Raw genomic sequence first — 14,715 nt, forward strand, 5'->3', positions numbered from 1 at the left:
TGGAAGGACAGATCGTGAAGCTGAGGCTCCAATACTTTGGCCACCTCATGAGAAGAGAAGAATCCTTGGAAAAGACCTTGATGTTGGGAAAGATGGAGGGCACAAGGAGAAGGGGACGACAGAGGACGAGATGGTTGGACAGTGTTCTCGAAGCTACGAACATGAGTTTGACCGAACTGCGGGAGGCAGTGGAAGACAGGAGTGCCTGGCGTGCTCTGGTCCATGGGGTCACGAAGAGTCGGACACGACTAAACGACTAAACAACAACAACTGTGTTACTATGCAATGTATATAAATATGGGTTTTCTTAAAGAACTCGTTTGTTAGGGGTGCTGAGAATGATAGCTCTGTGATGGGTAAACCACAGTTCCCAGGATTGCAGGGTGGGGGGAGCTATGTGATTTAAATCTATGGTGTAATGCCCTCAGCAGTGAATTTTATATTTAGAAATGGGGAAGACACCTAGCGTTACATGGGAAAGGTATTGAGGTGTGAGGGATAATCAACCTGGAGCCCTCTCCAGATGTTGCATGTAATCCTTGGGGATTATGGGAGTTGGGACCCCAGCGACAGCAGCTGGAGAGCCACAGATTGACTACCCCTTTTGGGGGATTCGCTCCAAATTTATTTTATTTATCTGGAGTGTTTATAACCTGATGCTCATTGAATATTTCGAATCCAAGTTGGGAACGACAAAATTGACATACCGGTATACAGGTGAGAGAGATAACCATATAAAAATTTATTAGCCCTTTCACAAAAACAAATCAGCACTTTCCTCACAAAGCAGAGCAGCAATAAAAAAAGTCACAGTTTGCTTTTGCAGAGACTTGATGCGAGTTTACTTAAGTGTAGACAGCTACCCCTTTATTAAAAAGAAAAATCATTTTTTATATAACAGGTAACAGCAAAGAAGAAAATGGTGTTTCTTTCATTTTCTGTGCAGGCTGCGTACACGCCTCCCAGTTTAATCACCTTTATTGGGAACAGTAGTTTGCTAAGGGTGCTATTGGAATTGTAGGTTTGTGAGGGCAAACCACAGTTCCCAGAATACTTTGCGGGGTGAGCGTTGAGCGTGTGCTTTAAATGCATTGTGAGCGTACTCACGCAGTCCTTTGACAGCCTGCCTCCCGCTCTGTCCCGCCTCCTCGAACGTCGTCCTGAGACGAAAGTGGGAGGGGCGCAACGTGTGACGCAAGTACTGGCTCCATTTTTTCTTATCCGCCCTTTTTCAGTCACGAGAGGGCCTCTTCTTTAGCCACGCCTCTGACGTGAAGTTGGTCACGCCCTCCAACCTTATATCGTCTCCTTCGCTACACACACACACACACACACACACACACACACACAGAGAAATAAACAAACAGCACCTCTCTCTGCGCATGCGTCCCTATTCCCTTTCTGCCACGTCACTTCCGCCAGCCGGTGGTGACCGTGTTTCCGGGTCCGGCTGAGTGGTTGAGGCGTCGGTTCTGTCAGGAACCAGCCGGTGAGTTAAGAGAAAGGGTTTTATGTTTCTTGGAGTTTAAAGGGTGCGTGAAATGTCAGTGTATTGCGGCCGTTGGGGTGGGTTTTTGTTTTGTTTTCTGCTGGGTGGTAGTAGTGCTGGAAAGAAAGGTGAGGCGGTAAATACGGTAAATTAGGAATGTTTGGCGCGGCTATTAAGAGCCTTCTTCTTCCCCACTCATTTACCATATTTATTGCCTATAAAAGGACCAAACAAAAGATGCGAGAAAGTATTCGGGTTCCCCAACGCTGTTCTTCAGGCGGCATGCAAAAGGGTGCGAGGAGGGAAGAGGGGAAGAATCAAGCATGGCTATTCTTTATTTTTTTATGAATAATTCTTACATTTATGTGTCACTTTTTCCTCACAGCAGCTCAGGCTAGGCTGAGAGATAGTGATTGACCCAGGGTAACCCAGTGAGCTTTAATGGCTTTAACAGAGATGTGAACCTGGGTCTTGCCACTCTTAACCACTACAGCACATTGACTTTCACAGTAATGGGGGGGGGATACCTAATTCTCTTTCCCCCTCTTTCCAAGCCTTTCCCCACTAAAGCCTGATTTTGTACAATAAGTCTGAAGAAGACTTCTACGTAGCTCAAAACCACGCCACTGTTTTGCAGCATTTTAGTTGACCCAAATAAAGGTATGACTCCAGTGTCTTTTTGTTTCCCTTTTTTATGTTGTGACTTTTGTATCATCATTGTTAGTGTTAACATTGACTCCTTCTTGATGGGGCTTAATTTACAAACAGGGTATTGGTAACGTGTGTGTGTATTTGTGTAATTTCCCCTGAAAAGAATAAATCCAGATTTAATTATGGGGGGAGTGATGGGATACACACTAGCATTTCGATGCTAGCAACATTGTTTGGGCACTGCAGAAAAAGGAAAACACCTGGCATGCCTCAGAAGCTCTGACCCAGTAATAAAGCTATATTTGGAATCACCTACTTGGTGTTTTTTTGTTGTACTTTATTCAAGAGCAGGGACATCCAAGTTGTTCCATGTCTTCATATTTTGCTCACACAACAAAGTTTTGTGTTGGGTTAGACTAAACAAATCACAGCTGGTGCAAAGGTTATCCATTGAGGTTCATGACCAAGTGGGAATTTCAGACAAGATCTTTCCTAGCTGAAACATCCATACCATAATGCCCTTTGCTATCCTAAATGTACTTATAGCATAAGAAGAGCCTTTTAGGGTCAGACCCCAAAAGACCCATCTAGTTCAGCATTCTGTTTTCATAGTGGCCAGCTAGATGCCTATTATGGGAAACTTGCTAGCAAGACCTGAGAGTACTTGCTAGTGAGTAAGCCCCCTGGAATACAGGTGGGGCCGGATTGCAGTGTCTATCTGGTTGCACTGAACATGGGTATTATAGTAGCAATGTAAACAATGAGGGGTTTGGTATTCAAAGGTAAAATGGTTAAAGATAATGTTATGCAAATTTTGGAAGGCAAGAATCAAATTCATTTAAGATGCTTGAAGCAGCTTCAAATGTGTGTATTGACTTGTATCCTTATGTTGGGCTGCTTGCTCACTGCTTCATGAGATGGTTGGTTTTATTTTTAAGCTTTTCTCTTCTTGCTGTCTTCTACCCAAAGGGCCCCAAAATAACCAGTGGTAGTTTAAGGACAGTGAATAAGGCAGAGAAGCAGCCTTTGCCAATCTGGTGCCCTCCAGTTGTTTTGGACTGCAATTCCTGTACAACATGGCTGTGCTGGTGTGGTCTGAAGGAGTTGTGGTCCAGCACATCTGGATAGCACCAGGTTGGCAAAACAGTAGTTGCGATAAAGTATGGAGTAGAGCAGCACACCAGTACCAAACCAGGTTTTTAAAAGCCAGTTTAAAGGTTTGTTTTAAAGAAACCTAAAAGTCTCCACCTGACACTGAAAGGACGTTTAATTGCTACAGCTGAAAAGGCCTTTTTGGGTCACAGCCCAGCTCACTTCTAACAAGTAGAATCCAAAGAAGGTCTTAAGTGTCTGGGCAGGTCCATATATAGGAAAAAATAATCATTAAGGTAGCTGTGTTAGAATTTTAAACTAATACCAGCACACTGAGTTGTGTCAGAAAGATTGTCAAAAGATGTTTCATATGCCCAGTCCCAGACAGCAGTCTTTTCTGTAGGATATATAAGACAGAATATAAGACAGAATATAAGAATATAAGACAGAATATAAGACAGAAGCGCAACTCATTGTAGCTGCTTCTAAGGGGGTTTGCTTCTACTGCAATAAGCAACTGATAAGGGGTAAATACAGTAATAATTAGGGACCCAGGTGGTGCTGTGGGTTAAACCACAGAGTCTAGGGCTTGCTGATCAGAAGATCGGTGGTTCGAATCCCTGCAACGGGGTGAGCTCCCGTTACTCTGTCCCAGCTCCTGCCCACCTAAGCAGTTCGAAAGCACATCAAACTGCAAGTAGATAAATAGGGACCCCTCCGGCGTGAAGGTAAACAGCGTTTTCGTGCACTGCTCTGGTTCGCCAGAAGCAGCTTTGTCATGCTGGCCACATGACCCAGAAGCTGTCTGCGGACAAACGCCGGCTCCCTCGGCCTATAGAGCGAGATGAGCGCTGCAACCCCAGAGTCGGACACGACTGGACCTGATGGTCAGGGGCCCCTTTACCTTTACAATAATAATGACTGTGGTGCTTAGCACTAGGATCAGTGATAAGAGATCCCTTGTCTCCTGTCTTAGCACTTCGTGCGTACACTGGAGATAACAGATCTGTGTGCCTGCATATAGTGTGAGCATGGCTTGTTTTAAAATGATCCCACAAGCCAAATTTGACTTTTCCCCACCCCTTCAGTAACGGGTGATGGTGGGGAGTGCATTGTCATTACTGTAGTCTAATGTGAGTTGGTGGGAAATTGAATATAGCAAGAAATTCAAAGAGCATCATATCGGGGGCCAAATATGATCTCTTGGAGCCAGAATGTATAGAGTGCATCTGGCTATGTTCTCAACTATATGTAAATAACAGGCATGTGTAAGTTGAAAATGCTTTTCAAACATTAACTTAGAAATTGCATTAGAAAAGATAAAAAGTCAGACTCTATGCATAATTTATTAACATTGCCTGCCATTAGTCATTTGCTGCCACCATCCCACCAGTTTCTAGAACTAGAGAAGAGTGATGCCTGGTTGGCGATTGTGATTTCTGGGCACACAAACTGTGGCACCTCTTGCTAAGTGTTGGTTCAGAGTGGATCCTGTAAGTCATCCTTTTGGTGCAAGTTGAGGGTGTCATCATGAGGTTTGGTACCGAGAGGCAGAGTTAAATATGTGGGGAGGCTGAAGTTACTACCACAAATCAGCCTGCAATGTTCATGAAATACTTTCAAGGTCAGCATGTTGGACAGGTGGTGTCAGGTGTCCTATTGCTCCTGCAGGGCTGTCAGGAAATCCAGTGAATAATTCATGGTTGCTCAGGGAGATGGTGTTAGGTAGACAGAGAGGCCGAGCCAGGAGATGGTAATTCTCCTTCATGTGGCTTCAGTGAGACCTCTTCTTGGGTTCTTTTATCTTGTTTGGGGGCCTGCTTTGATGTTGCAACCTGTATTCTGCCTCCTGCATATGGCGCATGTCACTGGTAGGGTCCCTGTGACTTCCAACATACTTGAAGCCAACAAAATCAGAAGAGCCAAGTATTGGTATGGGCTGGAATTTCTAATGATGTTTTTAGTGATGTGTCTCATTCTGTCTTGATAACGTGAGCCACATCTTGTGGTTTAAATTTTACAGTCAACTTCAGAGCCTTATGAGTTTATTTTTATTGGGATACTTGTAAATATTGTAAAACATGACTCAGAAGCACATAATCTTTTGTATTAGTTTTAAGAAAAAGATGAAGGAACTGAAGACTTAAAAGGTCTGAAACCTGAGTGGATATGTGGTTCCCAGTGACAGTAGCTTCAAAAAGCATTAGTTACATTTTTTTAAAAAGATTTGACTAGTATTGTACGTATCTGTTCCAGTACTTTGGCTTGCATTGAGGTTGGGGTGGGTGGACAGATCAGAGTTGGAGAGCAATGTAGGTTTAGATTTCAAAGAGTTCAAAATTGTTCTAAGCATAGATTTTGATCTTGAACTAATTCTTGCAGATTGCCTAATGTGTGTTCACTCAACTGTATTGTCAGATTTGGTCATTACAAATGCCCCCTCCCCCTAATTTTGAAACAGCACTGGGCAATGAGCCCCTTGAGGGAGAGGAACTGATTGGATGGAAGATAAATCAGGCACAGACTGCTGTGTTCTTGTGCCTTGACTGTCTGAACTGCGGTGATCCTGCCTTTGAGGGCCTGCCTGGCTGTTGAAGATGTTTGCAAAACTAAAGAAGAAACTTGCGGAAGAGGCAGCTACTTCTCCACGGCCAGGAGGGGTTGCCAGAATGCCCAGATCGGTCAGCAAGGAGTCCATCACATCTGTAGGAGCAGATTCTGGGGATGACTTTGTAAGTGCCAAATGCTATCTAGTTTTTAAAGAGAACTATGTGTTGATTTGCTCAGTTTTATGTTGAAGTCTACAGAATACAAAAACAAACCTAAAAATGTTATGAATCTTTCTTTGGTGTGGTTTGGTCCTCTTGAATGTCGTAGTACCAATTCCTTTTGTCCAGGAGAAGAAATGGAGAAGAAAGTGCACCAGGTGGTAGCATTGATAGTGTGGGCTGAATCCAGCACCTCTTTACCATGCCAAATTTTCAATAAAGCAGTATGTCCACCTGTCAGTCCCCTGATGTAACTCTGACAAGTGTGTGATGTTGGCTGGTGAGCAGTGTGGAGTTCATTTCTGTGTTTGCAAGGGTATCAGGCAGCCAGTATGACAACTTCTATGCAACTTAGCATAAAAAGACAAAACTCACCAGCACCTCATGAAGATGGAGGAAGACCAATGCTGAGTTGAGAGGAATGAGCCTATCCAGCTAGTGTGATTGTCTAATAAAAGAAGAATTGAGAGCACCAATTTTGCTAGTGGAAGGGACAAAACATTGGCCGTGCTTTAAAAACTGTAGCATGATGTAAAAACTGCAGTGAAGTGCCATTCTCTCATCTCTTCCCCTGCTCCCTGTGGGCAGGCTCTTTTTTGTTGCTGTTGCTGAAATGGACAAGTGTGTTGGACTGTTCATTTCTGAATTTTTAAACGTGAGTATCCCAACTATATATCTCTTAATCCACCAAGCCCTCAGATGGAAGCAGCTCCAGGGAGGACCTCTCGTCTCAGCTCTTCCGGAGGAATGAACAAATCCGGAAGCTGGAAGTCAAGCTGTCTGGTAGGTGCCATGTTGGGGGTGAGGGGCTAGCCTGAGAACACAGGTGTTCCCTGCTGTATAGACAACATTCAGAAGTCATAACTGTTCAAAGTACTGTTCAAAGTACAGGGTGAACCAGAAGTGGCCCTCTAGGCCAGGTTATCCAGGCCTCTGGACTCTGTCCAGGCCATGCCTCTCAATGGCCTGCTCCACACTGTTGTTTAACATGGCCCAAATGTGTCATTGGATGTGATCATGCCTCTTGCTTGCATAAATAGAGGGTGGAAAGGGATTTATGTACCGTATGTGCAGAGACCCTCTGATATTTACATGGCCAAAAAGTAACCTGCTATAAAGAGTCACATCCATTGCTTTCCTCCACTTTTGCTTGTAGCACTGCCCACCACTGGCATGTCTCTCCCCACCTCACCCCCCAACAAAGGTTGCCTACAAAGCAATTAAGCCCTCAAGCTGAAAAATGTCCCTTATCCATTGCTAGAGTGAGCAGCACTCCCAGCCTGCCAAAATAAGCCCTTCCTGTTTTTAATTACACTTCTGTAGTCCACTGCTATAAGACTCCATTAATCCTTCCACTGTCTGCACTTGGATAGGCAGTCAAAAAATGACCATTGCTCTTCTAACATATGATGATAAAACTGCAGCCATTCTCTGAGCCAGAGGGGATGGTGTATGTGTGATTTTATAGAGCATCAAGGTCTGGGTTTACCCATACTCTGTGCAACAATACTAAGGGCTACCAAGAAAGGAATGGCCTGCTGGATCCACTCTGCTGGTCTTGGTAACTTGTCCTGCCCATTCAGCAATGTTTGATTCCCTATTCCTAGCAAAATTCAAACTGTTTCCTTCTGTCTGTACCTCTTCTTCATACTTCATGTGCAGGAGCAGTATTTTGTTTTGCCTGGTGTTGAGGTGTGGCCGTTTGCCTCACCTTCCTTAACAGAAATGATTTTCAAACAAAGGAAATCATTATTCCTCTTCACTCACCAGGTTTTTTTCCTCCCCTCCCTCCGGTTTCCCCCCTCCTGTCTGCCCATCTCTGGTCGGTGCTGCTGCCTCCTTCCCCCAAGATTACGCTGAACAGGTCCGAAACTTGCAGAAGATTAAGGAGAAGCTTGAGAACGCATTAGAGACCCATCAGGATTGTACGTACCCATCTTCTTTCCATTTCCCTTTAAAAAAGGAGCTTAGAAGCCTCAGGAAGTAAAACTGTTTTTTTGAACTCGAGCCAGCCAATAAAATTATTATTTGTGCTTGCTTGCAAATGAGAATGAAGGCACAGTTTGTAGGCCAGCATGGACTTTAGTCTGGCTGTTTGAAACAGGTTTATCTCACTAGCAAAATCCTGAGGGGAGGAGGCAGCGTGTGAGCCTGAATCTCATTCTTGAAATGGTAAGCTGTGGTTTGGCATACACTTGAGCAGGCCCCTCATTTGTGGGGAAGCAGATGAGGGGTGAGATTTGGGCCTAGGAGAGAGTCAGAACTTAATGTTATTCAGTATAGTGGCAGCCTGAAGTGTAGCTGGGACATTGAAAGAAGAGAAAGTGAAATGAGCAGAGAACTGTGAATGGTTCTTTATTCTGAGAAGTGCAATACATAGCAAAACATAGGCATCTCTCGTACAAAGCTCTCAGCTGCTATCTGTGGCTTCTGAAGTATCTATTCAAGGTTCAGAGGGTTTTGAATAAGCAGGGGGAACAACCGCCCCAAACCCTAGCTTGTGTCCTATCGAAGAGTTACCTCATTCTGTGGAGTAATGTTCTGCTGATGGGGCAGTACTAAAGGGCAGTGCTGGAACATATGCTTTCCATATAGAAGTTCCATATAGAAATTTCCCCCCACCCCTGCCCCAAAAATCTCCAGTTAAAACAATTTCAGGCAGTAGAGGGACTGCCCCACTAACCTCAGTCTACCCACAGCCAATACCTGGCTGCCTGTTTTCTGACTCACAACAGTCCAGGGGATGGCACTGCCTGTCAGATGCTTGCTGCTCCTTAATCTCAGTGTTGCCCTTGTAGAACTCTGCAGGGAGGGGGAAGAGGACAAAAGTAGAATTGGTTAGCTCCACCTGTCACTGGCTGTGCCTCCACCTACCATTGGACTCCCTGCCTTCTGCCCTACCAACCTCATTGGGCACCAGCCACTACTGATTTCAGGTAGCAGTCATTGGCAAGTAGCACTTTGCTGAGGGACTTGGGGACCTACTGCCAGTCAGAGCAGGCAGCATTGGAGTAACCTTGACTCACTGTTAGGCAGTAACTTGCACTCCTAAGATGGAATGAGTCTGGGCCTTGGGCACAGCAGCACCCAGGTGTTTCTCCGGCTCATGTGTTGTCACCCGCAGCCTTTGTGAAGAAGCTCCAAGAGCAGAATGAGGCTCATCAAGCCAGCACGGCCAAGATGGCAGAAGGCACGGTCTTGGCTCTGGAGAAGAAGGACCAGGTCAGTCAGGCTTATGAAGCCTTTGTTGCCATGTTTCCAAAAGTTCTGAGATGGGTGAGGAGAGGCACAAGCCTTCCTGGACAGCCCCACTCTGTCAGGTCCTCAGTTTTTTCAGGCTTAGCATGGTCATTGCAGGGAATGATGGGGTTTGTAGTCCCAACAAACATGGAGGGGGCACTTTCCCCTCTCATTCCTACCCTCCCATAAATAGTCTCTCAAGATTGTTATTATTTGTTGAATTTATTAGTAACTTTTTTTGCCCTGGCAACTCAAAGCCACTTACAATTACAGTGGTACCTCGGTTTTTGAGTGTCTCAGAAGCCAAATGTTTTGGTTTTTGAAAGCCGAAAACTTGGAAGTAATTGCTTCCATTTTCGAACATGCCTTGGAAGTCGAATGGATTCTGCTGCATGTTTTTCAATTTTCTCCATTTAACTTGCAGCCAGCCCTTTGCTGGCTTTCAAACATTTCGGAACTCGAACGATCTTCCGGACTGTTTTTGTCTGGTGCCTAAAGATATGTGCCAGGTGAGCCTCCCTGTGGGGAGAGCTTTCCACAAGCGAGGAGCCTTCACTGAAGATGGATTGATTGTATTTCTGTGCTGCTTTTCATTCAAATGAATCCCAAAGTGACTTACAAACAATAAATAACAGTAACATAATATAACACAGTAAAACATTACAAACACAGCATAAATCATATAAAATAATAAACAGCCATGCTCCTTCTCTCTGAGACTGTCCCTTTAAGGAAGGGAGCCTCTCTGTGATGCAATAACAGCACCAGTTGCTGTTGCTCCTTTGAACTGTGCAGGACAGATGGTGTAGGCTCTGAACTTTTCTGCTCCCTGGTTTGTTGCCAGCTTCTCCCTCATTATAGCCCCTCTGGCATGCAAATGTTGACCTGTCCTTTTCTTCCTTCCCAGGAATGGAGGGAGAAGCTGTCGCACCTTGAAAAGGCAAGTAGCTTACTTAGAGCTGCGCCCTGATATGTGCAAACAGACAGGGTCTCATTTTTGGAGGCTGTAATCTTTTCTTCCTCCCCTTCCCAAATAGACTTCAAATTTAGTTTCCAGCTGTGCTGCAGTCATCATAAGCAGCTTAGTCTCGGTGCCTCATGTCCCTTAGTCTAGACTGTTGAATCCTATAGACATTTCTTGATAGCAAAAGCATCATGTGGTCTTGCAGGGGTACCAGCAGAATGTTCCTGGAGAATATCAACTAGGGCAGAGGGTAAATTCTCTCTCCATAAGGCAGGAAGGTGGGAAACTGCCCCCCCCCCCGGGCTTCCAACTCCTCTCAGCCTCAACCAGCATGTCTGGTGACAGGGGGCAATAGGACTTGTAGTTTGCCAACATCTGAAGGGCCATGGGTTTCCTTCTGCTGGGCTAGGGGAATATTATTGTTATCCTTGAGAGAGAAGCAGAAAACCATTCCCTAGAAAACTTGAATAAGAGAAGCTTGTAAAAGGCTTCCAGATTTTTTCCTATATCCTTGAGGCCTAGAATCTTGAACAAAAAAGACTTCTAGTTACTTGAGCACCTATACTACTCGGGTAGTTTATGGAGAACAAGCAGTAGAATAATTACTGGACTAGAAGAATATTTTGATTACTTAGGTACAATTGTCAAACTTTTAAATGCCATCCCTGCTGAATGAAAGAGACTACTCTGCTTGTAACACCCCTCGACAATGGAGAGTGTGGCAATGCCCAGATGCCTTGAAAACAAGGTCGGCCTGCGACATCCCAACTTACACCTGGCAGCACCTCTCAATTTATCCTTGCCCCTGAGCAAGAGAACTCCCAAAGCTGCTGCTTCATTTTCTGCTGCAAGGGATGTGGCTTTAAGGATCTCGTTCCCAATGGTTGCAGCCAACTGAGTTCTAATCAGAGTAAACCCGTTGAAAATAATGGACTAGCAGTGGATGCAGCCTCCAGTTGAGGGGTGTTCTATTTGCCATCCTTGAGGGGACCTCTGGGAAATAACTAAGCCAAACCTCCTGTCACCTGGAACTGGTGTGTGTGCAGTACAACTGATATGAGTGCTGGATGGGACACATAGGAAGCTCCATCAGACTGGGTGTCTGTTCATAAAGCCTCAGCTGAGAAACTAGGATGGTGCCAGTGGGTCCCAGAAAAGCTCTTCATTGTGAGATTTCTGGGGCAATTTGTGGGTTGTTTGAGTCTTGGGTAAGAACCAGGAGGATGAGAGCTTTTTCTATAAATATTAGTAATTTGTATACATTGTTTTATTGCGTATTTTGTAGCATTTGTTGTTGCTGTTTCCGTTTTCTTTACACAGAATAGATAATTTCTATGACAGACCTTAGCTAGATTGCGTATGAACATCAAGACCCACCCCAAAATCCTTGTTGTGATTACTTTTTGATATATAGGGCCTTTGCAGATGGGCCTTCCTCCCACTAAGCAGAACACCGGACGATCTCCCCCATTTCAGAGCTTAATTGGCTTTTACACTGAAGCTGGGAAATCCCCCTAAATCCTCTTTTCTATGTGTTGGCTGCTCAACAGGAGAAGAAGCTCCTTTCAGCACAGCTACAGGAGATGAGAGAGAAGAGCTTGAACCTCTTCCAGAAAAGGGATGAGATTGATGAGTTGGAGGGCTTCCAGCAGCAGGAGCTGGCTAAAGTCAAGCACATGGTGAGTGATCCCAAGGGAGACCCATTTGGGGTAGGGCAGCTATACCCAGCCTAGGCCAGAACTTCAGGCCTTCCTCTGGGACATAATCCAGGAAGCCCATGCCTTTATATTCCACTGACCTGCCCCCCCGCTGGGCTTCCTCTTTTTCTTCTCTTATCTACCCTCGGGCTTATTGGACTCTGCCTTAACCCTTTAGTTTATTTACTACATTTACGTTCTACCTCTTTTTCACCGTGGAAATCAAAGGGGAGTACATGGGCAATCTCAGAGTAGGAATATCAGAAGCTTGTCCCGATTAGCTCAGTATTGTCTACACTGACCATCAGCAGCTCTCCTGGGTTTTAGGCAGGAGACTATTATCAGCCTGTCCTGGAGATGTCAAGGATTGAACATGCAAAACAAGTGCTTTCCCACTGATCTATGGTCCTTCCCTTAAGACACAGGGGTATAGGAAGCCATCCTACAACTCCCACCAGCCCCAGCAAGCAGGGCTCAGAGGGCAGGCATGATAGGAATTACAGTGCAACTACATCTGGATGGCATTAAACTGGCCAGCCCTGCCATACTCCAAGGTAGCATTGTGCTGAGAAGTTCCCTCTGCCTCTGAGAGTCAGCTGATTGATACATGGTTTTGTTGTTTGTTTTCTTTAAAACATGCAGCTTTTGAAGAAGGAAGAGTCACTGGCCCAGATGGAGCAGGAATTGGGATCCTCCACACAAGAGCTGCAGCGCACCCGAGAGGAGCTGCAGACCTTTCGCACTTTGTCCTCCCGCCAGGCAACAGAGTTACAGCAACTACGACAGCAGCATGCAAAGCTGGAAGCAGAGAGGTTGGGGAAAAGATATTCTGTTTGGACCTTCTGGGTGTCTTGTCCTGGACAGACTTTGTGTGTCTGTAAATTCTTATTTATTTAAAAGCATCTCCTCTTGGCTGCATGAGCGGTGGTAGCCCAGGCACTGCTGAATGTCAGTATTGACCAGTGGTATCGAAAAGTTTGGCAATGTACCCTTTTAGAGAAAACACAAAAACTCAGGGCAGCCAGGAGATAGTAGGTGAAAGACCCATTTTAACTATAACACCATGATGGCTCAATAAATTCTACCCATATTTTGGACTACAGCCTGGAAGACCAGGGCTCAAATCCCCATTTGGCCCTGAAGTTCAGTGGGCCAGTCAGTCACTCTCAGCCTCACCTACCTCACAGGATTGTGAGGATAAAGTGGGAAGAAGAAGCATGTGTGCCACCTTGAGCGTCTTGTAGGAAAGGCAGAATCTTTCTGTGATAATTTTAAGATACGCCAGCATAAAGGATAATGTTTTCTCCCTGTCCTTCATATATTCTAGACCAATGCTACTCAAAAGTGGTGGTCCAAGGACTGGTGCCGGTCCACGAGCCATTGGCTGCTGGTCAGTGGCAGCCCCATCACAGCCCAGGTTGGATGGGATGCTTCCAAAACCAAATATGGCACCAGATTCTAGCATGTTGGGAGGGGGAAATGGCTGGTCCACCACATCAGAATACTACTCTAGACTATGGACCTTTTGAGTTACCTCTTTACCTTGAAACCCTGTAGAAGAAATATGAACTTAAGCTGATGAGTTTGCATTGTTACTGAGCTGTCTTAAGCCTGTTATGTTAATGGTTCACTCTTTGCATCAGTATTGTTTGTTTCATTTTTAATCTGTATCTTCAAAACAGTTTAATGAACAATTTTTAAAAGCATTTCTAAAGTGCTTAATGTTTTTAAAATCTCTAAGCGGTGTACAATAGAAACAATATCATCAAAACAATGGGGCTGATGGGAGTTGGAGTCTAACAACAGTTGGCAGGCCCAGGTTTCTCACCCCTGCTCTAAGGGGAAGACCTAAAACCACTGCCATCTCCATAAGGTAGGCAGTGGGGGCTCCATTTCAGAGCAAATGAAATATGGATATGAAACCATTATCTCAGACCTAACACACAGAATTGAACTTCTTGCTCAGGGATGGTGACGTACGGCCGTCCAGACTCCCCAAATCCTTTGTTTCTGACCACTGGCCCTCTTGGCTGGGGCTGATAGAAGTTGGGGTCATAACAATATATGGAGGGGACTGTGTTGGCTATCCCTGATCTCTGGCCTTCAAGTTAAACTTCTCCTCCTCTCATTTCCTCCCCTCACAGGGATGAGCTCATTGATGCAGAGGAGAGTGCAGAAAGCAAGATCACGACCTTAGAGCAGCGGAGCCAGGAGCTCCAAGCGTACATTCAGCAACTGTCAGTAGATCTACAAAATGTAAGTGGGAGATTCTCTTCTCTTACCCACATATATCAGATGCCTCTCTTGCAAGCAGAGAGTATGGTTAAAGGCCTTCCTTTTCCCTTCAAATGAATTGAAGGATAGTAGAGAAATTAAATAATATTTTTATTATTTAATTTATATTATCGTTAGTTTCGGTAGTACAGTGGTGCCTCGCTTTACGAATGTCTTGCACAACGAAAAACTCGCTAGACGAAAGAGTTTTGCGTTGCGAGAGGCATTCGTGAGCCGACAGAATTTTCTATGACCGCCGCTTCGTCTTACGAAGCGCGGCCATAGAAAGCGGCAAAGGAAGATCAGCTGTCAGCGTGGGAAGCTGACAGCTAATCTTCCTTTGCCTCCGAAGCTGTGCTCAGTGTGGGGGGAGGCAGGCAGGAGGCGGCGGCAGGAAAAGGTCTTTTCCCCCGCCACCTCTCGCCCCGCAGCCCCGACACTGAGAGCAACTTCGGAGACCTCCGAAGTTGCACTCCGTGTGGGGGGAGGCAGGCGGGAGGCGGCAGCGATAGAAGGTCTTTTCCCACCGCCGGCTCTAGC

At 45.3% G+C, this 14,715-nt stretch overlaps 1 protein-coding gene across 14 annotated transcripts in view; it reads left to right on the top strand.

Moving 5' to 3' along the window:
- Positions 1–1,420: 1,420 nt before the first annotated feature.
- GOLGA1 (golgin A1) overlaps positions 1,421–14,715 on the top strand; it is a 38,042-nt gene continuing 24,747 nt past the window's right edge. For 6 of the 14 annotated variants that reach the window (XM_035112859.3, XM_088664855.1, XM_088664856.1 and 3 more), the window contains exons 1-9: positions 1,421–1,489; positions 5,694–5,964; positions 6,693–6,783; positions 7,851–7,925; positions 9,125–9,222; positions 10,148–10,180; positions 11,755–11,883; positions 12,544–12,713; positions 14,046–14,157. In XM_035112859.3, coding sequence (XP_034968750.1) covers positions 5,830–5,964; positions 6,693–6,783; positions 7,851–7,925; positions 9,125–9,222; positions 10,148–10,180; positions 11,755–11,883; positions 12,544–12,713; positions 14,046–14,157 — 843 coding nt within the window. In that variant the 5' untranslated portion in view covers positions 1,421–1,489; positions 5,694–5,829. Of the gene's footprint in view, positions 1,490–2,043; positions 2,150–5,693; positions 5,965–6,692; positions 6,784–7,850; positions 7,926–9,124; positions 9,223–10,147; positions 10,181–11,754; positions 11,884–12,543; positions 12,714–14,045; positions 14,158–14,715 lie in introns of all 14 variants that reach the window. The other 8 variants (XM_035112863.3, XM_088664861.1, XM_060270528.2 and 5 more) reach the window with 3 other exon arrangements.

Source organism: Zootoca vivipara, chromosome Z2, assembly GCF_965207765.1.
Source record: "Zootoca vivipara chromosome Z2, rZooViv2.hap1.1, whole genome shotgun sequence".
Classification (NCBI taxonomy): Eukaryota; Metazoa; Chordata; class Lepidosauria; order Squamata; family Lacertidae; genus Zootoca; species Zootoca vivipara.